The sequence below is a fragment of the Prosopis cineraria genome, unplaced genomic scaffold (assembly GCF_029017545.1).
Source record: "Prosopis cineraria cultivar Desert tree isolate PC_DT_omini unplaced genomic scaffold, ASM2901754v1 PC2, whole genome shotgun sequence".
NCBI lineage: Eukaryota > Viridiplantae > Streptophyta > Magnoliopsida > Fabales > Fabaceae > Prosopis > Prosopis cineraria.
Genome location: NW_026555333.1, coordinates 7,040,051 through 7,066,912, shown reverse-complemented (window position 1 = coordinate 7,066,912; position 26,862 = coordinate 7,040,051). Strand labels below are relative to the sequence as shown.

At 35.7% G+C, this 26,862-nt stretch overlaps 1 protein-coding gene across 4 annotated transcripts in view; it reads right to left on the bottom strand.

Moving 5' to 3' along the window:
• The window catches only part of LOC129303448 (protein TIC236, chloroplastic-like), a 54,892-nt gene that overhangs the window by 12,250 nt on the left and 15,780 nt on the right, over nt 1-26,862 (bottom strand). Inside the window, exons 4-14 of one of the 4 annotated variants that reach the window (XM_054942769.1) lie at nt 25,228-25,332; nt 24,924-25,061; nt 24,468-24,530; nt 23,821-24,051; nt 23,643-23,726; nt 23,094-23,251; nt 22,426-22,933; nt 18,468-18,638; nt 18,272-18,331; nt 11,668-11,790; nt 7,671-7,940 (exon numbers count right to left, since the gene is read on the bottom strand). In XM_054942769.1, coding sequence (XP_054798744.1) covers nt 7,671-7,940; nt 11,668-11,790; nt 18,272-18,331; nt 18,468-18,638; nt 22,426-22,933; nt 23,094-23,251; nt 23,643-23,726; nt 23,821-24,051; nt 24,468-24,530; nt 24,924-25,061; nt 25,228-25,332 — 1,911 coding nt within the window. Of the gene's footprint in view, nt 1-7,670; nt 7,941-11,667; nt 11,791-18,271; nt 18,332-18,467; nt 18,639-22,425; nt 22,934-23,093; nt 23,252-23,642; nt 23,727-23,820; nt 24,052-24,467; nt 24,531-24,923; nt 25,065-25,227; nt 25,333-26,862 lie in introns of all 4 variants that reach the window. The other 3 variants (XM_054942768.1, XM_054942771.1, XM_054942770.1) reach the window with 3 other exon arrangements.

Sequence of the window (26,862 nt, the reverse complement as noted above, 5' to 3'; positions counted from 1 at the left end):
CAACCAACCAGTTTGCACATATAGCCCACACAGTGAAATAATATTTTTTAGATATAATTATACAGAAAAGGTTGATAAAATTATGATTTTTTTAAAAATAGCATATTAAAGAATTAATCACTAAGAAACTTTTGAGAGTTAATTTTGTAGAGCACAGTACCAAGCTAGGTCTTCTAAATATCTACGGCCAAACTTAAGAAGTGCTGGAGCATGCAACCTTGAGTCACAAGTCTAAAATGAGTACCCTAGCCAGTTGGCTATTTGGGAATTTTTTTTAATTTAAAATCTTTTATTATTTCTGAGTGCCATGCTTATTTCCTTTTTTAAATGATTTTTGTTTCCTTATTGGCTTGGATTTGAATAGTAGAATTGTTACTACCTGACAGGAACCAGAGTGAAAATGGCAAATTTGGCTGTGAATTGTGTTATATATGCAGACAAAATAACCAGGAAAGCCCCCCATCAGTGTAAGAATAAATGTCTTAGCTCTGGTAATCACAGCAAAGTATGCACACTAGAAATACCAAAATGAAAAACAGAAGGCAAACATGAGAAAACACACTGTGCCTCACGTGTTAACATTTCAGAGGAGCACTCGCCATTACCAGTCCCGTCATGATCCTACACTCTCCCCTTCCCACTATACAAGTCAGAGTTCATTACAATTTGCTCCATCCTTGCCAGTTCATTCTTCTCGCTTATATTTTTCCTACTGTCATAGGATTGGATCAACTGGTATATATATCCTAGGATCATCACTACCTCCCAAGCAAGTCTCACCTTGTCTTCAAGGTGAAAATCAAGGAATTGGATGTTAACCAACTCATTCTTCCCAAGTACATTGCTGCAGGTAAATCATTCCATTAGATCAACACTTCCAGCTTATAATTGGTCATTTTCCTTGTTTTTAAAACAAGTTCAAGTTCAACTTTCATTTCCAAATCATCAACTAGAATCATTGGAATATATTGAGATGCTCTGCCTGGTTACTGAGAGATTTTTTGCCCCCAGGGAACATGGAATATTAGGTTTATTCTAGTAGTTGAGTGCAAATGTAGCTTCGTAAGCAACAACTCCAATTGTTTCCAACACATTGTAGAGAATGTATCTCCGGAAAGACCATTCTGTTTGTAAGGCCTGACTGACATATCTCTGTAATTCTTACAGAGATAGAAAGAGAGGGGGGAAGAGAGAGAAGAAATAGAAAGAGAGAGGGGGGAAGAGAGAGAAGAACAGAAGATAGAGAGAATTCAAAGAGACAGAGAAAAGAGAGAGAAACAGAGAAGGACTGAACAGTGCGATCATTATCATTAGAATAGCATAGGATACAAATGTGCCTCATAGTATTTAGGCTTCTAATCCCCTAACTATCCTAACGGCTATATTATTTAATCACGGACTAACAGTAACTAACCAATTAACAATAACAGCAGCTAATATTTCAATATTACAATTATATAACAATACCCTCCCCCCCTCCAAAGAGACCCTTGCCCTCAATGGTCAAGAACAACAAATTGAGGTAATTTTTGCTGAAATTGACAAAGATATTAAAATTCTAGAAGGTACTGTTCATTGTTGATGCTGGAATAAATGGAAACAACCATGACCATGCTTGAGCCCAAAAGCATGTTGAGTAATCTTCCTCTATACCATAGGAGAATAAATAAATAGGCACAGAGTAATTGAATGATGGAAGTCCAGTAAATAATTCCCTTCAGTGTTGGGCCCATGCAATTTATATTAATCCATTTACTTGACTTGTGAACCCATGTACTATTTATCGAAGATAGTTGGCATCCACTAACCCTAAACAAGCAACACCCATTTATGCTAGAGAGTAGTCGTCTTACACTCAGGCTTCCACATGTGCAGGCCCTACTTAAAATCTTCTTCCCAGTTGACACCTGCCCGTATGCCTTTATTTTTTGAGAATCCATGCTTTGACAAGTGCACAACATCATTAAGATAGCCATGCATGTTCCCTGCAGCTCCAAAAAGTCTTGGACTCTTGTCAACACACCATGTTGGAAGGAATTTAAGGTTTTAAGTTTGTCAATACAAACAGCTTGGTCACTCCCTAGCCGAACCGGCGTGGACACCCCCACAAAAACAAAAGACAGCAATGATAGTGAAGCATGCAGAGACAATGGCAAACAAAACCAAGAAGATAGCGGCAACGAGTTTAAGGAAACAAGATTAGAAGTGGGAAGATACCCACGTTAATGAGAGAACCATGACAAAGGGGTTTTGCAACATCAATAAACTGCTTTTTCGAGGTACTTGGAAGCCATATACCGGCCCTTGTTATGATGGGAAGAATTAAGGATAAAAATTGAGACAAAAGGGGATGAAGAACCCAAAACAGTTGGCAACAATGACTCTTCTATCAACCTTCAATTTCCATCATGCAAGCACGCAAGCTGGATTGTCCTTTGCAAGTCATATTGAAAAGAGTCGAGGCATTTCCTATCATTTTCCCCTGTATCTTTATCTTTACCTTTGATGCTTGGGGTAGCTTTAGTCATCTGAGTAGTATTTTTGACCTCCTTCGATGTAACTTGCTCTAAGTTCTTGGAACCATCTTTGCATTCTTCTAGTAAAGATGACAAGAAAAACCCACTGTCAATTGCTAAATTGTCCTGCCTTTCATTCTTGGAATCCCTGTTGATTTTAGTAGTGTTCTCATTGCTGTTTGATATATCTTGCACTGTTGACTTAATCTTATCCTTCTCCAAGTTAATTTCTTAGAGTTTGGCAAGGCTTCTTGCGTCCTATAATTTAGCGAGATTGAATAACTGCACCATATCTTTGATTTCTTACTAAAGATCCAATATGTATGCATTGACAAGATAGTCTTCAGTTAGCTTATGCTTGTAGGTGATTCTGTTGAAATCAAAATTGCATTCAGCCATACTGCTATCCTATCTAACCAACGTTGAGCTTTCTTATACACTTCTTGAACATCCACCACTGTTTTACTTGCTTCTAAATGCACATATTGGGTAATTTGTTTGGATATCTGGATGAGAGATTGTTGAATGTCATCCAAAGTTTGTTCATCCATATTGTCGAGAATGACTGGCTTTGGATACCACTAATATATCCTTGTAATTTTGACACAGAGAGAGAGAGAGAGGGAGAGGGAGGGAGGGAGGGAAAGAGAGAGAAGAATAGAGGAGAGAAGAATAGATGGTAGAGAGAATTCAGAGAAAGGGAGAGAGAGAAACAGAGAAGGATTGAATAGTGCTGTCGTTATCATTAGAACAACAAAGGATACAAATGTGTCTTGTAGTATTTATAGGCTTCTAATCCCTTAACTATCTTAACGGCTATATTATTTAATCACGGACTAACAAAAAACTAACCAACTAATAATAACAACTAATATTTCAAAATTACAAATTATATAACACTGACCCATACATACACCAAATCTCCATTCTCATAATTCACTTCTTTTAATATCCGCCAAACATTTTATACAATTCTATGATTTTTCCAGTTGGTGCTTCAGCTCCGTCCATTACTGAACTTCTCTCCTTCAACTGCAGATTTACCACTTTCACGGCAAAGGTCTCACCACCTCACCTGAATATAGAAATCTCCCATATACTTCCTTAAAATGAGTAATTCATGTTCATTCTCTTTGGTAGAACTTCTGGAAGATTCACCACTTCTTGATGTAAAACAAGGAGGGGAAAAGGGGCAGAGGGAGAAGGAAGGAGAGATAGAAAGAAAGGAGGGAAAAACAAAGAAATTGAAGGAGAAAAGAACTTGAGTGATAGAGAGAGAGACAGTGAACACAAAATTCTCAACTCAATTCATTTCATCAAATATAATCAAATAACTGAGGAGAGCTTAGAACTATTTATAGAGCCCTAGGTACAATGATTTAAAATAATAAAATATAATCTAAATAAAATAAATCTTAAAAGATAGCATGAAGATAGATAATAAAAAATAAAATTATCCTAGAAGATAGGATAATAGGATAAATCCTGACAAAATTTACTTATAAGATAATATAAATCCTAAGAACTTAAAATAAAGATAACATAAAATTAATTTAATATCTTAAGGAATCTTACTCCTAGTAGGAGTCTTTCATCTTCCATTATTCTTTCCCACTTGAAAGAACTCTTCTCCAGAGGGCAAAGCTGCTAATACTTCATGTTAGTTGGATAATGGAGGGATCTTCTTCAATGATCAAAGTCACATATACTTCATTCAATCAATAGTTAGTACCGACGAAGATTCTTGCTATGGGAGGATCAAATACCAAGAGCTGTGTAGAACTAAAATACATGGTGCAGGTTATGGTGAGTTTTCCATTTGGCCACCAGTTCAAGTATAGTAGCCAAAACTAAAATTGAGAGTAGTTCTTAAACTTTCGAAAAAGTTCCATCCAAAAATGGATAATAAAGACTTCATCCTTGCCAGAAACTATGGATTTTGGGAATCCATGTAGCTTCACCACCTCCCTAATGAAAATTTCTGCAATCCTCTTTGCTGAAAAAGAATTGGATAGGGCAACAAAGATGTATTTTGAAAGCTGGCCGCTATTGCTGCCATTATTGAGTCAAAACCGTGAGCAAGATTAGATTTGGAAACTAAATGGCTCGATGAAAAAGCCAAGGATATTCAAGGTTTCAAACTTTGGTATATAGGAAAAGTAAGCACACGAAATAGGGTGGATGTCATTGTTGATAAGGAGTGGAAGAAGAATGTGGTAGAAGTTATCAAAATTGGGGATAGAATTGTTTCTTTAAAAATGATTATTGGAAGCGAGATTGTTAATATTATTAGCGCTTATGCACATCAAGCCTGGAAAGAAGTCGATCTTAATGAATTGTGATAGAGGTAGAAGAGAAAGAGGGAGAGAGAGAGAGGAGAGGCAGAAGGAGAATAGAGAGAAACAGAGAGATTAATTTCATTCATAATTTCCCATTACAACCTAAAGACCTATTTATAGAGGATATATCTAAATACCCAAACTACCCTTATATTCTTAATTCCCTTAATTACCCCTATTATTCCCAATTCCCATGTATCAATACTCCCTCCAACAAGAGTTGGCTTCTGATATCCAGTAGAGTTGCAATCAACATCATCGTTGACCTTATAGCAGCCAGGCTCCAATCTAGACGTGTCGATTTTAACAACGCTGTCGCACCAGTGACATGAGGACAAGCCATTGAAGTGGGAATGTCTGGAAAAATTTGTGAGCCATCGCCATCACTATCGAAGTTCTCGTCAAGCTTCAAGGTTTTGAGCATTCTATCGAATTCCTCTTCATCTATAGTCAGGCTGGCAACTTCATTCTGCATCACTTCTGTAGTCCTCCGCTCTTGATTTGCTTCAATCTTGATGTCATCCTCAAGTTTTTCTTCATCTTCGGCAATATCATTCAACTCCCCCATTGTTTCTGTGTCTATGTTACTGTTTTGTTGTTGGTGCTTGAACTCGAGCACAGTTGAAACATGGTTCAGCGTGTTAAACAGTTCACCCATAATGACCACAGGAGAGTACAAGCGCTGCTCGGTAAGCATCGAAAGCTTAGCCGAGATTTTGTGCATTTGTTGAGAAATGTGAGACATGGTTTACTTGATCTCACTGAAGTTGTGAGTCTGCTGGCGTAATATCTACTGGTTGCATTGAAGCCAAGCTGATTGCATCTCTAAATGATATTCGAGAACACTAAAGCATTCGTTGGATCAGCTCTCCGGTAGAGCCATGGCCAGAGAGGAGACTCTGATACCTTTTATAGAGGTAGAAGAGAAAGAGGGAGAAAGAAAGGAGAGGCAGAAGGAGAATAGAGAGAAACAGAGAGATTAATTTTATTCATAATTTCCCATTACAACCTAGAGACCTATTTATAGAGGATATATCTAAATACCCATACTACCCTTATATTCTTAATTCCCCTAATTACCCCTATTATTCCCAATTCCCATGTATCAAATTGTTTTGGGAAGACTTGAAGGGGTTGATTAAATGCACATCACAAAGTGAAAAGATCTTTATTGAAAGAGATTTTAATGGTCATGTTGGGAAGGAGGCAGGCAATTATGCGAGGATGCATGGTGATTTTTGTTTTAGAGAGCTAAACAATGAAAGACAATCTATACTTGATTTCTCTTTGGCATATGATTTCAAGATTGCCAATGCTTGTTTCAAGAATAGGGATGAACATCTTATCACTCACAAAAGTGGAGCCTCAAGGTTAAAGAAAACACTTATGGAAGTTATTGATCAAGACCTCTCAATCAACAACATTTCTAAAAATTTGGTAAATGATAGAGCATAATAGCATCATACAATTGATGTAGCTGACCTCATCTAGTAGGATAAGGCTTGTTGTTGTTGTTGATAAATTACATGCTAATAGTTTCCCATATTTGTTGAGGAATGGCAAGAGGTTGCAATAAACCAGTAGGTGACAAAGCTTCATATTTGTTTCTTTGACAAAATCTCACCTCACTACAAAATCATGTGCATCTCATTTCATTTCTTCTTAGTAAAGCACCTCTTAGAGTCTTTTGTGAGTCCTTAAGTATCTTGAATGGCTTCCTGACGGTCAGCTGTGACATGCTTCAATAAATTCAGTCACTCAAGCGGAAAATTTAGGAACTATGAGGTTGGTATTATAGGTTAAACACCCTCTTTGTAAACTGTAACCTTGAGGATTTTCTCCAGCAATCAATTTTGGAATTATTTTCGCTAATACTCGGTCTTGCTTCTTTTCTTTGTCTATTTCTTCCACACACTTAAATTGCCAAACTGAGAGGGCTGAAAGTTCAAACTGCCCAGCCTTTCTTGACAATGCATTAGCCACTTTATTAGTTCTTCCAAACTTGTAGTGTATTTCAAATTGATAACCCATGAAGTTTATCACCTAACCTTGCTGATCTGGATCAATCATCTTTCGTTCCAGCAAGAATCCAAGTGCCTTGTGATCAGTACTGATGATGAACTTATGCCCCATCAAGTAGTGTCACCATTTCTTCATTGCTAACACTATAGCAACGAGCTCTCTTTCATACAACAAGCTTTTCCTGTGCTTAGCTGAAAGAAATTGACTGAAACAGGTGATTGACCTATTGTTTTGCCTCAACGCTACCCCCTCTGCTAAGCCAGAAGCATCAGCTTCGACAATAAATGGAATAGTAAAAGCTGGTATGGCTGCACAGGGATTTTGTCATAACCTCCTTCAAGATTTGAAAAGCAACTTAAGCTTCTTCACTCTTTTTGAAAGAATCTATCCTAAGAAGTGTAATCAATGGAGCTGCTATTCAGCCATATAATCTTTCACAAACTTCCTATAGTACCCTGTGAAACCCAAGAATTGTCTTGAAGTTTTCAGATCCTTAAAAGGAGCATTAGTTAAGACCCAAAGGGCATGACTAGGCTTAGCAATTTTCCTCACAATGTTTCTCACGTTTTTTAAAACCTTTTGCGGGTGAAGGAAGAAGATGGCACAAATTCATATAAACTTCTGAATGCACAAAATCAGAAGAAAAAAATTTGACACTTAAGGGAACCAACTAGAAGTTGTAATTAGACAACTAGACATGAATAAAGCATCTTAATCAACAGAGCTACATTAGTCAGATGACTATTTTTGTGTGCGTGTGTGTGACTCCCAAAGACAGAGAGCATAAGACAACCTTTGATCTTGAACAGACAGCAGGGTCCATACTTCGAGAAAAAAGCCTTGCAAGAGGAAGCACCTCTGCAACCTCAGCTCTAGGAACCTCAAGTCTCATTCTCCACCTGCCCATTGAGGATATAACACTACTAAGAGGCACCGACATTTGCTTTTTAAGATAGTCACCCCCTTTTCCATCAACAGGGTAAGGAGCGCCATGCAAAACATATTCACCTTGAACTCCATAACGGCTGTAGTTTTGTTCCAAGACAGCTTTTTCTAAGGTGATCTGAACAAGAGCACATCAGCATACAGTTAGCGTCAAACACAAACATTATGCTTGCTACATTTGCCCAAAAGTAAATCATATAAATTCTATTGAAATACCGATGAAATTGAATGATTCAAGAAAATAATAAAAGACATCATTAGAGACAATTTCTTCACAGCTAGTATGACATTATGATGATAAAAAAAGTTGATCCCATTGCATATAAATCATAACAGAATATCTAAAACCTAATGTCTACAAGCTTAAGATCAATCAAAGTGAAGCCATCAGACAGCACAGTAAACTGAACACAATTTTTGTAAAGAGTAAGCACCTGTTAGGATCAGCTTTTTTTTTTTCCCACAAAGAGTGCATTTTTTAAAGATAAATCGCTTCCAAAAAAAGCTAAAACTTTTAACATGAAATTGAAAACAGCACCAAAAAAGCAGTTCAATATTTTTCTGCAAAGTTGAAATTTTTTACCTTTATGGAAGACTTTCTTGACAACCAAAAAATTAGTTTTGTAATAAAATAATAAACTCATCTTAGCAGACATAAAAAAGATATAAATAGACATTTTAAGTACTTAACAATTACAGAACTATATGGGTTGAATATATAAGCTAATTCTACTCCTTACATGTCAGGTTTATTTACAGGTGAAGTAGAATTTAGTACAAGAGAAGTGCAATGAACCTAGATACTTAAATGTACATTATCAATAAAGACACTACAAGATACACTTTCTATGGGAATATTTTATATTTATTGTAAATATTGTCCCTAGTGTATAGCATTTATTAGTATTTATTAGGCTTGATTAGACTTTACTAGTAATTATTTTCCCTCCTATATTATATAGTCAATATGTGACTCAGAATTATCAATGTGACATATTCTATTATCCTAAATTTTCACATGGTATTAGAGCCTTGGGCTTTGTGTGTTTAGGGCTTTTGGGTTTATTGGGTGAAGCTTTGCATGATGACTTTGTTCAGGTGCCTCTGGCCATTGTTTCTTGTGATGGTCAAGAGCTTTCTAGATCTCACTGTCGGCATAGGGAGCAGCACCAAGGTCTGATCAATGGAACCCTAAAAAACGATGGTGATTGTGGCATGTCTATCTCACAAGCACTGACTGAAGATTCTGCACTAGAAGATGTGGCATGTGTCAGTGCGTGAGAGGCCTAGGCCGATGGCAACTTCCTTTTCTGGCATTGGTGTGATGATTCCAGCCATTTCCCAGAGTTTCCCAGGTTTCAGGTTGCCTTTTTTGCAGGTTCACTTGTTCGGTGTACCTATGTTTGCAGTGTAGCTTTCTGTGTTGGGGGCTATGGCAGCTGATCCCCATCTGTTTTAAGGCAGTCTTCGTGGCTGAGGTCATAGGAGTGATAATGTGGATACTCCTAGCACCCAAAAACATATCGCCAAATCTGTACCTTTAGCATTAGCAGTAAAAAAGGGCACTTTTCTTCAAGCACTAAAGACATCCCAAGATTCAACAATATGGATTATGGACTCAGGAAGCATATGACCATATGATCAGTTGTCATCAATTATTTAGTACTCACATCCCATATGCTAGCTTCTTAGCACCTGTAGCAAGAAAAGAGAATATTCGGATCTCAGAATCTATAGAATTAGAATTTGCTCTTAATGTACCCAAGCTCGATTGCAATGTACTTTCAATCAGTCAATCAACCAAGCAATCAAATTGTCATGTTAAATTCCTCCCATCCCATTGCGTGCTTCAAGATCTATCATCTGAAGCGACAATTGGAAGTGCTACGAAGTATAAGGAGCTCTACTATTTTGAAGACACCACTCGAGTGAGTCACTCACTAGTTGTTAGTAATTCTACATCTACTTGTAAAGTTAATGGCCTTATGTTGTGGCATAAGCATATAAGCCACCATAATTTTCATTACCTTCAACGATTGTTCCCAACTCTATGCTCAAACCTGAATATTAATGAAATTTATTGTGAAGTGTGTGAACTTGCCAAACACCACAAAACTTCCTTACCTAGAGCTCCATACACACTAACCAAACCTTTCACAACCATTCATAATAACTTATGGGGACCACCTCATACTCCCAATCATACTAAAACATGGTTCATTTCTTTCATTGATGACCATATCCATGTTTGTTGGGTTTATCTTTTAAGAAATAAGTCTGAGGAAGCATCCACCTTCATGAATTTCTTCACTATGGTCAAAACTCAGTTCAACACCACCATCTACATCTTACACATTGACAATGGGATTGAGTACTTTAACCAATCTTTGAGTGCTTTCCTCTAAATGCATGGTATTGTCTATACTAATTCCTGTGCTCATACACCCCAACAAAATGGGGCTACAGAAAGGAAAAATCACCATATACTTGACATTACAAGAGCACTCATGTTTATTTGCAATGTGCCCAAGTTTTATTGGGAGGATACCATTTCGACCGCAACCTACCTTATTAACCATATGCCAAGTCAAATCTTACCCTTTGAAACCCCTTTCCACAAATTGCAAAGTGTTTTTTCCACATTCCATATTGAAAGCAATTTTTTGATTCCTGTTTGGTTGCTTAGCCTTTATCCTTAACAACCAAAGCTCTAAACTTAAACTTGAGCTATCAAATGTAGATTTCTTGGTTATTTTGCTACTCAGAAAAGATACAAATGCTTTGTCCCCATCTCAAAACACACTTTTGTCAACCTTGATGTCATCATTCATGAAGAGACTCCATTATATCCCAATCCTTGATTCAGGGGGAGAGCATAGGAAAATCTCAATCTTAGGAATAAGAACCTAACAGAGAACTAGTTCTTCCTGGGCCATGTTTTACGCCAACTGAGCCATTACTACCACTAACCCCCTGAGCCATTACCTTCATCTACCCTACCACACTCTTAGAAGGAAACACGTGATCTAATGCCATAAAGAATAGGACAGAACTTAAAGGGGGTTGAATCTGGAAAATGACTATACGCACATTTTATCTTATTTATGGGTTAAAATAGAATGTAATACAAAGAAGTACAGCTAACCTTGACGTGAAACAGGGAGGGGAAAGGGGAAGAGAGGGGGAAGAAGAAGAGAAAACACAATGCAAAGTCTCCATGGTTTTATTCAAGCAGCAAAAAGTGTATCTAATGAGAAACTTGGATATTTATGGATCCCGAGTTTAAAATAATAAAAAAAACAAAATAATCAACTGAGAATCTAACCCGAACCATATTTTAAAAACATGACCTAAATATCTTATTTTATTAAAATAATCTAAGGATATAACAAAATATCTAAAGATAATGAAAATATAAAAGAAAGTAATTGAACTAAATCTTCAAACTAAATCTTGAAATTTCTCAAGATTTCCATCAAACCTACACAGTACTACTATACTATGTACATCCTAAGTAAAGACACCATCATGTACACTATTCTAAGATATGTAATAGTTGAAAAATGCAGTTCCTCAAATGATAATGAGAACAGAACTGATCAATAAGTACACAATTAGATGGTAGCAAGTTGTGTCAATTGACTTTCAAAAAGAAGAAATACAGACTGGTCAATAGAGTTAGTCTGAAAAAACAGATACACATGCATATAAATTCAACATCAACTCCAAGCCATGCTGAATAAGTGTCTTTATTTAATTTACTAAGGAAAAAAATAGCTATAAGTTTACCAAAGGCAACTCAAGTATAGGTGCAAACATATAAAAGGCTGGGCTTAGGATCTCACAACATCTCCACTCCATCTTGCTGCCACATCTAGGGCTTCACCAAGCACACCACTGAATTTTGGCTTAAGCACAGATAGGACACTATGTCCTCTTCTTTTCTGAAAATTAAGCTGAATTTCCGCCTGAAAATCAAACATGCAACATTCTGAAATCATCATTTACTTCATTTCATGACCTTCTTGTTAAACAATATCCAGGCAGAACTGAACAGCAGATAGGAGGAGAAAAGAGGAGACAAGCCAAGAAAGCTAAAACATCATATCTTGTACAATAAATAAAAAAGATTATCTCAAAATTTCCCACTTTCTATGCTACATATGTAACATAATTCAACTCAGTAGCCCATTATACTTTTTTTTTGGCCAAACATTAATGGCTGCAAAGAGGTCCTCATCAAAATGAATTGATTTAGCCAACACCAAGAGTTCCATCAAGTTAACAGGAGCACACTTAAAATTTCAATATGAATAACTCTAAGTGTCTCTCATGAAAAATTTAATAAATAGGGGATTGTTATAGATTTATAATTACAACATGATTAGTTATAGTTTTATGGGTCGGTTATGCGTGTCTCATTTAAACAGTTGGTTAGTGAAAATATAGCCGTTAGGAGGGAATAACTTAAGCCTATATATACTGAAGCATTTGAGTTGTAACCTTATCTTTGATGATCAAATAAAGAGTACTCCTTATGTTCCTCAAATTCTCTTCATCTCTTCTCCTAAATCTCTCTCATTTCTCCCTGCTCCTACCTACCTTCACTGTTCTTCTCTCATATTTCCCTATACCTCTCTAATTCCTGTCAGTCCAGAACATTCTTACCTATCAAGAACCACCATTAGATATGAGTGAACTCTCTCTCACTTACTATGTAATTAACTTCAAGGAAAGAAGAGGTGCAAAATTATGCCCATTGGTGATTTTAGAAAAACAATAATCTTGCTTACAAGGCCTATATTGCAAGTCACCAAAAAAATTAATTCAAAAGGCAAGATAGCCAAGTTCACACCCAAACAAATAATGAAAGGCTGATTTTGACATTTTAGAGATACGACAGTCTTCATTATGATTCAAATATCCATGAAATAATACATACAAAGAAGGGCAGGAAAGTAGATGTTATAGTGCACATTATTATATTTAGTGAATTAGTTTATTAGGTATTAGCTGTAATCTTCATTACTCCTTATTTTTCAACAGTTGTATTTCTAGTACTGCAAGCTTTACATAACCTATAGGACTATAAGACAAGTATAGCTAACAAAATGTGATGTAAGGGACTACTCATGAAGGGTTCTCTCTCTCTCTCTCTATATATATATATATGTTCTGTTTAGTGGAAACATCATCAAGTTGCTAGCTAGAAATGGTGTCTTACCTTGTGGGAATATTGAGTAATTATCATACATTATTAGTCTTTATTAGGCTAAATTATTAGGTAATGTTTGACAGTTTTTTTTTAAGATGAGATGAAATGTAATGGGATGGCTAGAAGCCTTGTACTATTGATTGGGAGAATTCTTTAAAAGATAGCGGAATGGCTTGGGGTGGTCTTCCAAGCCATACCTTGCCATCCTAAGCCCATTTTTCTATAAAATGATATAATATAAATAATATTATTATAAAATTACCCTCATCCTTTTCAACCCTTCTCACTCTTTCACTCCTCCTCATTGTAAAACTGAAAAATATAATTATATCTTATTCAAATATAATTATAACTAATAATTGAATAAAATCATTTATTCCTTCAATAAAACTCCCAAACAATGGAATATTCCATTTTGTTCCACTCTGTCCCACTTTGTCACACTCTATTCCATTAATGACCATTCCTTTCTATTGCATCATATACTTTCAAACATATCCTTAGTCTTTATTAGGCTTTTATAAGTATTTATTCTATTGTCTTCTCTCATATTGTATATATGTACATGGTTGTATCTCAGTATAAATACAAGAAATATATTCTCTCATCTAAAATTTGCATGGTATCAGAGCATCTTAGTTTTATCATAGTTTTTTAAGGCTCTTAGGTTATGGGTTGCAGAAAGTCTCTTGTACAGTACTTTAGGGTGTTCCCATGTGTGATAGTGAAGGCTCTGTTGACTCTTACTACTAACCCCATATAGAAGAGAAAATCTCGGTTGGCCATCCCTTAGAGAACCACCACAAACAGCAGCGTGTGAATTTGATAGGTACCTAAATGGGATGGGGAACTTTACTCCAAAAGCTAGTTGTTAAAGTGGGAGAACCAACCTACTCATATACACTATTTAGCATCCCATACTACTCAATGTGGGACTTGGTATCTAATATTACCACGTCTCCATCAATTAGTCCCCCATGAAAAGTCGATGTCCCGACGGCTACACTCCACAGCACTTAACTCAATCTCCTTCTAGTCAAAACCCTGTATGGGTAGCCCTCTCTGAAACCGCTGATAGTGAGGCTCTAATACCAATTGATGGTACCTAAGTAAGATGGAGAACCAAATCCCAAAAGCTAACTGTTGAAACGAGAGAACCAACCCACTTATATACCCCATTGAGTATCTCATATTACTCAATGTGGGACTTGGCATCCCATACTACCAAGTCTCCATCAGAATCACACATGGTTGCATAGTGTTTTGTGCTAATGAGCCTCCAATGGTGTGTGAGAGCGTGTGAGAGGTCTAATGAGGCTTTGGCAACTCTTGGCGTCGACTTGATAATTTTGGCGAGATTTTGATGTCTTCCACGCATGGGTCTTCTTTTCTTGCGACTTATCAGTCTACACAGTACATGTTAGGCTCTGTGCGAAGCTTTTTGGATTTCATAAGGGTTGTGGCTACTAACTCTTGTTTCTTATAGGAGTTTTTACTCATAAGAAGCCCTTATAGTGGCTATATGGATGTTGCTACATCTCCTGCCTATGTGGTTGGATCTAAGTAGCTTATCATATCAGTGGCAAAGCCAGGAATCTTTTTTTCATTTTTAACAACCTCTCAGAATGTGATAGTCTGAATTGTTAATTTGGGAGCTTCTAACCACATGACATGTTGTCATCAATTGTTTGACACTTATACTTCTTGTGTTGGGAATGTTAAAGTGAAGATATTGGATGGTTCCTTAGCTCCTGTAACGGAAAATGATGTATTCGTCTCTCAAATTCTCTAGTTTTGGAATTTATTCTGCATGTGCCTAAACTTGATTGCAATTTACTTTCGGTTAGTCAATTGACCAAGCAATCAAATTGTTTTGCTAAAATTTCTCTTGTCTCATTGTATTTTTCAGGATTTATCATCTAGCATGACAATTGGCAGTGCTACGGAGTAGGGACTTTGCTCTTTGGAGGTCACCTATTTGAGTAATGTACATTCACCTACTGTAGGTAATTCTTTATCTACATCCAAAGTTGATGATTTTATGTTATGGCATGAGAGGTTGGGTAATCCTAATTTTCATTACCACCAATGCTTGTCTCTAAACTTATGCCCAAATCAAATTCTTGTTGAACTCAAATGTGACGTGTGTAGACTTGCTAAACACCACTGAACTTCATTTCCCAAAACCAAATATATATCTGCCAAACCTTGCACTAAAATTCATGGTGACTTGTGCGGGCCATCTCATGTTACAAACTGCACCAATAAAAAGTGGTTCATTACTTTTATCAATGACCATACTCGTCTCAATTAGGTTTACTGTTTAAAGGAAAAGTCTAAAGTTTCATTTGTATTCCCTACCTTTTACTCCATGATTAAGAACCAATTCGAAACCAACATTCAAACTTTACATATCGATAACAAGGCTGAATATTTCAATCAATCTCTAGGAACATTCCTTTGTGAACATGGCATTATCCACCAAAGTACTTGTATTCATACCCCCCAACAAAATGTCATGGCTAAGAGGAAAAATAGACATATACTAAAGGTTGCTCAAGCCCTCATGTTCACTTGTCATATTCCAAAATATTTTTAAGGAGACACAATTCTCACTACAACATATCTCATAAATAGAATGTCGAGTCAGGTTTTGTCATGTGAATCACCACTTAAAAAATTAGAAAATGTTTACCTTACATCTCATGTTAAGACCAATCTTTCACTACGTATCTTTGCTTGTACATCATTTGTCCACCTCCACCAAAGTTCCAAGCGTAAACCACAGGCTGTTAAATTACTCTTCTTAGGTTATTCATCTACTTAAAAGGGGTACAAGTGTTTTGACCCTGTTTCTAAATGCCTTTTTGTGAGCCTTGATGTGATCTTTTTCGAAGATACCCCATTTTATTCCAAGCTTTCAATTTAGGGGGAGAATTTGGGTGCATTTCAGTCTTGGGAAAGTGAGAAATCTAATCAAAATCCCACTTCAAACTTACCTCCTTTATTAGAAATTATACCACCACACTTGTGCCTGATCCACTTCCAGAACTTGATCCCAACCTTCCTTCACCAATCCATTCTCTTAAGCCAAAAACTAAGGAAAACAGGAAAGCAAGGGGATATGCAAAAATTCCAAAAAAAAAGTTTAAGAGTACCCGTTTACACTCGAAAGAAGAAATCAAAAAATAGTGAGCAATTAGTATCTAAAGCACCAAAAGAGTCAACCCCTGAGGTAACTCCTAAAGTTGAAGGATCAGGTGGTTTATTACCTTATGTTGTTTCTGATCTCCCAGAGGCTAATTCATCTAATAGGCCAGATGATTTGAGCCAAGAAGATGAATCTAATGATCTTGATCTACCCATTGCTTTTAGAAAACAACTTCTATCTTGTACTTGGCATCCAATATAGAAGCATTTGTCATATAAGGCTCTATCCCTTAGTTATTGGGCCTTTATCACTAATGTGGATAAAGTTGACGTTCCCAACAGCATTAATAAGGCATTGAAGCAACCAGCCTGGTGAAATGTAGTTATGGAGGAAATGAAAGCTTTAGAGAAGAATGGCACAGGGGAGATTGTTGAGAGGCCCAGAGGCAAGAAACTTGTTAACTGTAAATGGGTTTTTACTCCAAAATACAAGGCTCATGGTACTCTTGACAGGTTAAAGGCACAACTAGTAACAAGAGGTTTACCTAGACATATGGTTTAGACTACAATGAAACTTCTGCATCAATGGTGAAATTGTACACCATCAGGATTCTATTGTCTATGGCAGCCAATTTGGAATGGCTACTTCATCAACTTGATATCAAGAATGCCTTTCTTAATGGAGAGCTAGAAAAAAGAGTCTACATAGCTCTACCTCCAGAATTTGATGAAGGAAAAATTGACCAAGTTTCCAGGCTCAAAAATCATTATATGGCTTGAAACAGTCTCCCAGGGCATGGTTTGACAAGTTTTCAAAGGTTCTGAAGTCAAAAGGCTATAAACAGGGACTGTTAGACCACACCATGTTTGCTAAGGCAAAAGGAGAGAAGAAGTGCATTCTGATCATGTATTTTGATGATATAATTCCTACAAAAGATCATGTTGAGGAAATAGCAAGAAAAAAGGTTGCTCTTTAAAAAGAATTTAAGGATCTTGGGAGCTTGAAATACTTCCTTGGGATGGAAGTTGCAAGATCAAAATGAGGTATCTATGTATCTCAAAGGAAGTATATACTTGATCTTTTAAAAGAGACAAGCACGCTAGGTTGTAAACCTGAGGAAACTCCTATTACAGTCTCCAAAAAAGAAGAAACTGAAGTCTAAGAAGAATAGTGAGAGTTAAAAGGAGAGGAAGATAACTCCGATGATAAAGCTGAAGAAGTGGAAAATGAGAAGGAAGAGGCTGCTGATAATGAAAGATATCAGAGACTTGTTGGAAAATTGATTTATCTCTCTCAAACAAGGCCTGATATAGCTTTTGTAGTAAGCAACACCAATCAATACATGAGTGAGCCAAGGAAGAAGCATATGGAGACAGCTTATAGAATTTTGAGGTAGTTGAAATATACTCCTGGTAGAGGATTATTCCTCAAGAAATAGGAATGAAGAACCATAAAGGTGTAGATGGATGCAGATTAGGGAGGGACCTATCTTAATCGAAGATCAACCTCTAGTTATAGCTCCTTTATATAGGGAATCTAGTTACTTGACAAAGTCAAAAACAAAGCCGTGTCTACGAGTAATACTGAATCTGAATTGAGGGCATTAGCTCAAGGAATAATGGAAGAGTTGTAGTTGAAATGAGTCTTGAATGAGATACAAGTTAGAGTTGATTTGCCTTTAAAACTCTATTATGACAATAAGGCAGCTATAAACATGGCCTTAAATCCTATTCAGCGTGAAAGATCTAAACATGTGAAGGTAGATAGGCATTTTATCATAGAAAAAGTAGAAGGGATCATATGTTTGACTTATCTGCCTACTAATCTTCAAGCTGCAGATGTATTAACAAAAGGACTCCTTAAACCTACTTTTGAGAGTTATATAAACAAGTTAAACATGATTAACATCTATGATCCAACTTGAGAGGGAGTGTGGGAATATTGAATAATTATTGAACATTATTAGTCTTTATTATGCTTTTATTAACATTTATTCTATTGTCTTCTCTCATATTGTATATATGTACACGGTTATATCTCAATATCAATACAAGAGAAATATTCTCATCCAAAATCCACATACCTTTTGTATGATTCCCCGGAGAGAAGCAAGCTCTAACTCATCAAGTGGAAAATGCCGTACCTACAAGTATGCCCAAAAAAATTGGGAAAGAGGAAAGATTCTGAATGCCAGACCTTGTTCCATGATAGTGTGACCCAAAATTTTCATGCAAGGAAATAAGAATTTGGATCCAAGCACTAGACGCCAAATACTCTACCTCTAAGTTAGCTAATTGAAGTGGCTGAAAACAAATGTTAGTCTTCAATTGCCCTTTTTGAAGGGAAATGGACAACAGTTTTCCAATATGTAGACCATCTTCATGACTGACCTGCAATGGCCCAACAAACTCCACTTCCAGACTTTCATCAGGCCTACCAGAAGTCTCCAACTGTTTTCCAAGAAGAATTGTAAGCTAAAACAGATTTATACATTATAAACAATCAAACAATTTTAATCAGGAGCATTAAAGAAATCAACATGTCATCTGATCTTGTAAAGCCAGTCACCAATACAGTTGGTTCATTCATACACAGTTAGAAGTGAAAGAAGAAGAGGGAAACAACAGTATAACAATTGACACCACCTCCATCAGGCTCACAATTGAATGGTTCTATTATTTAATAAGAAAACTAAGAAAAAGTTTTCTGTGGAGAATTGGTGCATATCAAGTTACACCCTTTAATAAGGAACCTTTTTAACAACTCATCACTTCATAAACTAGATGCTCAATACTTTGGGATTCAAAGGATGGGAAAAGAGGCATATAAGCTTGATGTATCAGTGAATTCAAGAGGCATACAGTCTTACATGTTTGTTTCTTAAAGAAACATGAAGTGACGACTTTCCAGTCAATTCAACCTTTCCTTATGTAGACAGCCAGGGTCAGTTTTAGAACCAAAGGGATTCTAGCAAGGAAAGTAGTGAAAATGGGCAAGTAACATAAAAGGGTGCCAAGTGGGAAGTTGTACCAGGCATACGAGAGAAATTCCCTGATTTTTCAATGCAGTACACAGAACCAATCCTTGAGGACAAAGATTCCTTGAATAAGGGGAAGGCAATTTATATGGGGGAAGCAGGAGATAGAAATTAACAATAGTTACTAGTTAGGAAGGACTCCAAGTCATATGGCAACAAGAGGCTTGCCAAGGTAATAGGAAAAGCAACTAACCAATGTAAAGGTAATTACGAAATGGTAATTCCCTGATTATGGATCACACAAATTGGGAGAATTGTCATTGAGGTTATCAACTTGAATGGATCAAACCAAGATCAGAAAGTCTTAATCCATAGAATCGACATGAACCTTTCAAAAAGTATACTTTTATATGGAATGCAAAGAAAACAATTTCCAATCGTTGTTTCTTTTGCAATGAATCAATGACCATAAACAAAAGTCAAAGCCAATCAATACATAATGTGGGATTATTTCCATCAAGGCATATCTTCACCTATGGTCGGTTGATGTTGCTCTCTCAAGAGTTAGGAGTATAGAAGATCTAAAGATTCTAATCCAAGGTGGTGACAATAAACAAAAATCAAGCAATATCACTTGTGTGTAGAGAAATCTTCCAAAGTTGCAGCCACTGGCTGACTTAATCCATTAATTCAAAAAAGGTGCATTATAGACACTGCTATTTATTTAATGCATTGAAAATGTTATCTTTTAACTATTTCTGATGCACTTACTTACAATTTTTTTTACTTTGCATGCAGGTTTATATTTTCCGATGTTAAAGAGGAAACGAATGTTTGATCAATATATACGAGGGCAGAATTACAGAAATCACTGTAAATATACTTTCCTTTTCTTTTTATGCCTTTTAAAAGCTGGACCTTCTTATAATGTATGATTGGCTGAAGATAATATTATTTCTTCACTTGTCTTTAAGGGAGAAAACTCGCTCAACATTTAAGTATAGAAATTTTTAATGTCACTGTGCATTGCATGGGGAGTAAAATGTAGTTCCTCTGACATCAGAATATGTCTATAAATAGGAATGGCTCATGTACAGAACTTCTTCGTGAATGAAAGAATTGAAAAGTATGCACTGTATTACCTAATTATACAACAAAAACAACAAGCCTTTATCCTACTAAGTGGGGTCGGCTACATGGATTACAAGATGTCATTGTGCTCTATCATTTATCAAGCTTTTAGGAATATTATTAATTAAGAGATCGCGTTCAACAACTTCCAAGAGTGTTCTCTTAGACCTTCCTCTACCTTTCTTAATAGGGCTCAAAGTTATATGTTCCACTCTTCCCATTGGTGCCTCCCGCAGTCTTCTTTGTTCATGCCCAAACCATTTCAAACAATTTTCTACTATTTTTTCCTCAATAGGTGCTACCCTTACTTTTTTATGTACGTGTTCATTTCAAATTTTATCTTTACGTGCATGTCCGCACATCCATCGTAACATTCTAATCTCTGTTACTCCAACTTTATGCTCCTGCTGTCCCATTAGAGCCCAGCATTTACTACTATATAATATAGCCGGTCTGATAGCAATACGATAAAACTTTTCTTTAAGTTTATCAGGCACCTTACGGTCGCAAATAATTCCTTTAGCTTTTCTTCAAATAATATCCCCATTGATTTCGCCATCATTTTAAATAATGGCTCCCAAATATCTAAACTTTTCCACTTGAGGTATGATTTGATCTCCCAATTTCACTTTCAAATTATTGTCGACTAATCTCTTACCAAATTTACAATATAAATATTTCATTTTATTCCTACTCAGACGGAAACCTTTCAACTCCAATGTCCTCCTCTATAACTCAAGTTTACAATTAACCTCTTCTCTTATCTCTGCTATAAGAACGATATCATCCGCGAAGAGCATACATTTGGGAATTTCCCCTTGAATATGTTCCGTCAAAACATTTAGAATCAAGTTAAACAGATAAGGACTTAAGGATGATCCCTGATATAGTCCAATCTTTATAGGGAAGTCCTTTGTTTAACCACTAGACGTTCTTATACTAGTTTTTACCCCTTCATACATATCTTGTGTGACTTTAATATAAGCAATTCATACTCCCTTCTTTTCCAAGGCATTCCAAAGCACTTCTCTTAGTATACAGTCATAAGCTTTTTCCAAATTAATAAAAACCATGTGTAAATTTTTATCTTTGCAACGACACTTTTTCATTAATTCTCTTAGTAGATAAATCGCCTCTGTCGTCGATCTACCTGGCATAAAACCAAACTAATTCTCAGAAATACTTGTCTTCAATCTCAACCTGTACTCAATTACTTTCTCCCACAATTTCATTGTGTGGCTCATGAGTTTAATTCCTCTATAGTTAGTATAATTCTAAATATCCTTTTTATTTTTATAAATAGGAATTAATATACTTCTCTTCCACTTGTCAGGCATTTTCTTAGACTGTAAAATCACATTAAATAACTTAGTTAACCATCTCACCCCTTCTTCACCTAAACATTTTCACACTTCAATAGATATATAATTAGGTCCGTTGGCTCTACTATTTGTCATTTTCTTAAGAGCTTTCTTTACCTCCTTATCATGTATTATTCAATAGAATGACAAATTTTGTTCTCCTTCACGGGTTACTAAATCCTCCAAGTTATTAAATGAACCCTCTCCATCATTGAAAAGTTTGAAAAAGTAAGTCTCCGATCTATTTTTAATTTCATCATCTGTAACTAAAATTCTTCCCTCTTCATCCTTTATACACCTTACCTGCTCTAGATCTCTTGATTTTCTTTCCCTACTCTTAGCAATCTTATAAATGTTTCGTTCTCCTTCCTTCGTCTCAAAGCTCTTATAAAATTCTTCAAAAGTTTTAGAACGAGCTTCACTCACAGCTCTCTTAGTTTCCTTCTTAGTCATACGGTACCTCTTTTAATTTTCCTCATTGTTATACAAATGTATGGCTTTTCCATATTGTATTACCTAATTATAATTGATAAAATTTATACCATTATCATCTTGCAGTTTCCATATTCTCACACTTTCTCTTTAAACTCTTCAAAATCAAACTTCCCTTTCAGAAACCTCACCTACAACGTTACCTTTATTGTGAAAATATCAAGTATATTATATTTAATATCTATATATATGTACATTATATCTCAAGATAGGCAGCTATTGTTTTGGACCAAAAAAGATAAACACTACTTGAGAAAATAAGATTCGACGCATTACCTTGATATGTGTTGGAGAAATTCTCAAAAACCCAGATAACTGAGGTGCCAGCATTAATTGATTAAGCTTGAAACCAGATATTAAAACCTCACCAACAAGACTATCTTCACTTCCTGTCTCCAATACTAGCACTTGCCGCCCTTTCTTCACGGAAATTTGTCCAGGTTTTGAAACCCTTCCCTGAAACTTAATCTTTCCAGTTGTTTTCAAGTGCAAAGGCCTTGGAGCATCAAATGACAGAGTAGACCCTAAGCTGACTATTTCAAAATCACGCATACGCAAATCCAAGTCAACTCCATCAATATTAAATGGAATGGTTCTAGCTGCATAAAATTCATTTCTCTCAAGAGAAAAATCATCAACATCTGATGTGTGAACTCTCATGAACAAATCAAATGCAGCTGAAGAGGAATCAATAGTTACAGAATCATGTGATATAAAGATATCCCCTCTGGCATTGTTGAATGACCCCTCTGCTTTAGGTGCAGTCCATTTTATATCGAACTTTCTGCATTAAAAATAATTAAGAAAATAATTGACATATCCCAAGTTGAAGTGTAAGATACAAAGGTGAAAAGGCAAAAGCAGATGTTATTAAAGCAAACAATATTGCTGAATGGTAATCAATAAAAACTAATTACACAGAAGAGAAGAAGGATTAATCTTACGGTCTTAAAAGAGATCCTGACAATTTTGTTTCTCCATTTATATTGCCCAATTTGAGTGGGATCAAATGATGATAGCTAGGTATATAACGAAGCATAATTTTATCAAATGCCAAGCTTCCAGAGAAATTCACATCTATTGCGGCTTCATCCTCCCTACCCTAAAAGGAAAATTAGTATATACATTAAGAGAATTGAAATTTACACTCTGTATGGCCAAATGGCTGATGCCCCTAAATCCTCAGAAGTGTCAGAATCACTACATTTTTATCTGCGTCCATATATTACTTTCCTGTGCCATACAGCATCAACTAAGTCGTGTTAAGGATCACAAATTATAACAGATTTTCAAGATTCTAATTACAAAAAAAAAAACTTCAAGCGAGCATATATAACAACAATCCCACAGTAAACGAGGATAATCATGCTCCTGAATTGTTCCACATAAGCAAATGAAGAAACAAATGGGAAAAAAAAATTTGTGGGGTTAGTGGGGGGTGTTGGTCATGGCTAAGCAAAAATAGATAGGCTTTCCGCCAGCCGCCTGTTTACCTCAGGGCATATCCAAACATTCCCTGCACCACGAATTTCACCACCATCTAGAAGGCTTGCCCTCATTCCATATAAATCAGTAACCTGTTATTTACAGAGCAAGTATTAAAATATAACATGTCAATTCTCCAAGGAATCACTACTCTTAGGGTCATCATACTCATCCCTGTCAACTTACACAATTATCAGTGTTGAAAGTAAAATTGGCAGATACATGTGAAAATGGAATACGATCAAAAGCTGCAAATGCACCAGCTTCTTTACTGTTAGCAAGTGCTTCAGATGCTGCAGATGCAGGAGTTTCAACATTTATATGAGAGAAGGTCCTGGAAACCATTCCACTACCAACAAATACAGGAGCATACAGTGGGCCTTGACAATTGAAAACAGCAGTTACTGAACCAGCCAGCTGAAATCAATAAACCATTTATAAGAAAAGGAAACGTGGGAACTTATATTGATAAATGTAACAGTTTTTTGGGAGGGAAAAAGTAGAAATTGATATTAGAGTGTTGCCTTGCCTTAAATGCACAATTTCACTCTTATAAATATAACAAGTCATAAAGAGACAGCAAGAATGAAACATTCGAGCTGGTTTTTATATTAAAAAACAACTCAATTATTAGATATCAAGAATAGCCCAGTACCAAGAAAAGGAACCGCACTATCAAAATAAAAAACAGGAGAATAAAAAGAGTCTAGCTTACACATTGAAGATAAACTTGAAATATAGCAGATATTGAAGAGAATGAAGATGAAACTGATTTAATTTACTCAAAAACTTGATAATCTTAAAATTAATAAGCTAAATAAACAGAAACTTACCGGGAAAAAGAGAGGTCTCATCTTAAAAGTTCTCATCAAGGCATTTAGTTCAACAACAGGAACCTGGTCATTTTAAAATGTAAAGCATTAAAAGATAGAAGAAATTAAAACAACTCAGGCTATCAATCATGAATTGATGAAGGTAAGAAATATGAACCTAAAGGAGAGATAACACTGAAACAAATATACAAAGCAAATTTAACGAGTAATAAAGTTCAAAGAGCTTCAATTTTGGAGCTATACAAGAACATAGATTTCTTATATTTGAATAGTATTTGAAAATTAAATCTTTTAAGATTACAGGTTTACAGAGATTTTGGAATCATGAACGAAATATTATACCATAACATTTAACTTTGTACAAGTAAGTGTCAAGAGATGTCTGATAAACCAATGAACAGTGAGAAAAAGTAGAAATCATATTTTATCAAAGCACCTGTGCACAAGAAAAAGTACCTGACATATAAGATGAATTTCTCCTTCCTCAGGATGCATGCCAAAATCTCCTGATGCTTCTAGAGGAATGCTTCCAAACCATCCACTAGCATTGTGTAAAAATATTCTTTGACCACGAAAATGTAAACTTGCAGAAATCTTCTGCAAAAGAGATACAACACATAATAGACATGAACCTGAAAGACAAATGGATATTAAATCCAACTTTTTATAAAATCATCAGGTAAATTTTAAGTGAAAATTCAGATGTCAAAAAAGGAACGGATAGAGTAATGCATTCTAACACAATGAAAATAGGACATACAGAAAACCATGATGGAGCATCCAATAATTGGAAATCCACCCCCGTCAAATCAAGTTGTCCATAAAGATTTGTAAATGTTTCACCTCTCGACAAGCACAAGTGAACCTAAAACAATGACCAAAAGAAATATTTAACCTGTATTAGTCTGCATATAATAAATGGCAAAATCAATCTAAACATAAGATTTAGGCAGTTCCAAAATCTTGACTTAGTGTTTGTTCTTATGAGAGAACATATAAGCTTAGGCCACAATAATTGGCTACATGGTTGGATTTATTAATTAGCTGAAAAGGTATCATCATAAGTTCATAACCAAACCAAAACAACAATTCTACCTCCATGAGGTAAATATGCATTGCCGAAAATATAATCCATGAAACTCTAATGTAAAAAATTGAGAATCATTAAAGAAAGACATAATAACACAAAGTTCATTGCCAAAAAGCAGCGAGAGGATTGGATGATGAGGCTCCAAAGGGTTTTAACCATGTAGACAACAATTCCAAGCAAAACATAAGTACATATCTTCTAGTTTTTAGCATAACCTAATTGAATTAAAGTATCGTGATGGCGCCCACCAATTTATTCAAATATGACATTTTTGTTTGTGCATGGAAAGAATAAATTCATAGACGCATGAATAAAAAATATCACAATCATGCAAAACTTTGTCAATCCTATGTTTATAGTCAACCCCAAGTGCGGATAAAGAAAGAGGGTTGTGTTAGGCCATCAAGAGCCAATATAAAACTTTGTCAAATCTCACATGGATATGGTCAATAAATGTTTTTATGATAATGCTAGATCATTGCCCGTAAGTAACACACTGTATGACTTGAGTGCAATGACAAATGAGTTAGAGTCATTGCATCGGTACCCAGATGTAGTGCTAAATGAGCAAGGGTTTCTGCGTTATTCTGGATGAGTGCAGCTAAAGAAGTTAGTCTGTGTGAGCAAGATCAGATTTGGTACTTGGAATGTTGGGACCTCGTCTTGCAAAACTATAAAGGTGATGGGAGTTATGATTCATAGAAAAATTAACATCTTGTGCCTTCAAAAAAACTAAATGAGTTAATGAAAAAGCTAAGGAAATTGCAAGTTTCAAACTTTGGTATATAGAGGAAGTAAGCACACGAAATGCAATAGATATCATTGTTGATAAGGAATGGAGGAAAAATGTGACAAAAGTTAAAAGAACTGAGGACATAATTATTTCCTTAAGAATGATCTTTGGATAGGATACTATCAATATTATTAGTACGTATGCACTTCAAGTAGGAGCACAAACCTATCTTAGAGAATTGTTTTGGAAAAACTTGAAGGGGTTTATTCAAAGCATACCACAAAGTAAGAAAATCTTCATTAAAAGAGACTTTAATGGTCATGTCAGTATGTAGGCAAGTAACTATGTGAGGGCTCATGGTGGTTTTGATTTTAGGGAGCTTAATAATGAAGGGCAATCTATTCTTGATTTTTTTTTTTGGGTGTATACTCTCAAGATTGTCAACACTTGTTTCAAGAAGAGAAATGAACATCTTGTCAATTACAAAAGTAGAGCTTCAAGATCACAGATTGACTTTTTTTTTTTTGGTAAGAAACACGAATAGAAGACTTTGTAATAATTACAAAGTGATC